General features: G+C 57.5%; 1 protein-coding gene across 1 annotated transcript in view; it reads right to left on the bottom strand.

The window, feature by feature from the left end:
* The window catches only part of MYBPH (myosin binding protein H), an 11,234-nt gene extending 9,355 nt beyond the window's left edge, over positions 1-1,879 (bottom strand). Inside the window, 3 exon segments of the mRNA XM_017735512.1 lie at positions 1,079-1,213; positions 1,441-1,532; positions 1,535-1,879. Coding sequence (XP_017591001.1) covers positions 1,079-1,213; positions 1,441-1,532; positions 1,535-1,647 — 340 coding nt within the window. The 5' untranslated portion in view covers positions 1,648-1,879.
* Between the last annotated feature and the right edge of the window lie 194 nt (positions 1,880-2,073).

Below are 2,073 nucleotides of genomic sequence, written 5' to 3'. Positions count from 1 at the left end.
TTCCCTTCACCACTGGCATTGCTCAAATCAGCCCTCACTCAAATCTCACCATATTTTAGCCAACCAGAGTCTTGTACCAGCCCAAATACAGCAGTCCCATGGCCCCATGATGATGACTGAGGGACTGGAGTTCTCCCATACTCCAGCAGACCCAAAACAAGCCAGGAGAGCATCCAGACTGAGCCCTTTGGGTGGCTGTCAGACAGATCCCTCCAGGAATGGATGCATCCTTCCTTGTCCCATGCAAGGCCCTCCTCACGCATCCCACCCACTTGTGGTAACCTCTCCCCCCCAGCCCAGCGATGGAAGCCTCCCACAGCCAGGAATGTGTCCATCCTGTGTGCCACAAGCTAAACAGCTGAGGGTCAAGTTCCCTGAGGCCACCTGCGTCTCCCAAACCACTCCAGCCCAGCCTCCTCTTGCGGATCCCCCCAGCCACACAGACCCTTCACTCTCACCCCAAAGCCCAGCAGGGCTTCAAGAGAGTGCCCAAAACATGAATCTTATCCACCCACTCCATTCCACCACCCAACAATGCAACTGGAGAGCCATGGACAATTGCTGGACAATTGCTGCCACCTCCCAGCCCACCTCCATCCACCACAGCCACCCTCTTTCCAAACACCATCAAGTTGGCTGACACACGCCCAGGACCCTTTCCTTCCTCATCCTCCGTATCCGCATTCCTTCTATGCTTCATTTTGGGCAAACATGGGAGAATTGAGTTTTTCCTCCTGTTTTCTTGGATTACCATCCCAGTCCCAGGTCTCTGCAGATCTGGAGTTCATCAGAGACCATGCCCAGAAGGTGTGTTGGTCTCTGCTCCACACTCGAGCTGGATACAGCAGTGACACTAAGCCTGCTCCAAGCCCCTGCTAAAGACATCACTGCTGTCTGAAGCCAATGGGATGCCCTGTTTCTCCATGGATAAGAAATAACCATTCTAAATGGATCCATTTGGGCAAAGAAAGGGAATTGTTGCTGGAGGAAATGCTCTGCTGCGTTCCACCCAGCTCCATCCCACCCCACAACCGCACACATCTCTCCATGCTTGACAGACAGGAAAGACCAAACCTACTTCCATCTTTGCAGATCTCTACCACGTATCCATCCAGGCCTGCCCGGCCCGTCTGCTCTGGGGCTTTCCAGGTCAGCGTGAATGAGTTTTCACTCACTTCTTCCACGGCCAAAGACAAGGGGCAGCTGGGCGGCTCTGTAACAAACCCGCAGTGGTGAGGGCAGGGCTCAAGTACCAGGGCTCTTGGAGGGCAATTGCTCAGCCTCCAGGTCTGTCTTCAGTCCACCCATCCTCCTAATCCCCAGCCCTATCCCACTGCAAAAATATCCTTGATGACTTCATCCCTCTGCCCCTTCTCCCCTGCACATGCCCCCTCCAAGCCTTGCTTATCTCCCCTCCCCACTCCAGAGCTCCCCACTCACCTTCCTTTGGTTTCTCTGGTTTAGGCTCGGGGGCTGGGGCTGGGGGCTCAGCTGGGGGAGCTGGGAAACCTTCTGCAGGTGCTGGAGTCGCTTCTGCGGGGCTGCTGCTTCCTTCGGGGCTGCTTCTCCCTTCGGGGCTGGCGCTGCCTTTTTCTTGGCCGCTGCCGGAGCCGGTTTTTTGGCTGGAGGTGCAGTTTTGCCGGTCATCGCTGCAAAGCCTGGGGGCTGGGGAAGGGGATGTTCTGAGGTCTCTGCTCCGGGGTCTCTGCTCTGTTTTGGGGTTCCTGCTCCAGACAAAAGATCTCTCCTCTGGATCTGGGGTCTGGACTCCGAGGTTGGGGTCCCTGCTCAGGACCAGGTGTCTCCACCCTGGACCGATGGTCTCTGCTCCGGGACGGCTGTGCTGGGAGGGGGGAACCAGGTCACTGAGCCAGAACAGGAGCTGGGTGACTTTTATAGGCTTTGGCTGGCACTTGTCACCTCCCTGCAAACCAATCTGCCTGTGCAGGCGGGACTGCCAGGAATAGCCACCCGGGACCTGCACATTCAGCAGCCCCCGCTGCCCCCTCCTATGGGATGGCAACACATGGGCCCGGCCCCCCAGCGGCCCCCCCGGCCTCACCCCGGGCCGGG

This window comes from Corvus brachyrhynchos, unplaced genomic scaffold (genome assembly GCF_000691975.1).
Source record: "Corvus brachyrhynchos isolate BGI_N302 unplaced genomic scaffold, ASM69197v1 scaffold555, whole genome shotgun sequence".
NCBI lineage: Eukaryota > Metazoa > Chordata > Aves > Passeriformes > Corvidae > Corvus > Corvus brachyrhynchos.
Note: the sequence above shows the minus strand (reverse complement) of the source record. Positions and strands in the feature narration are given on the sequence as shown.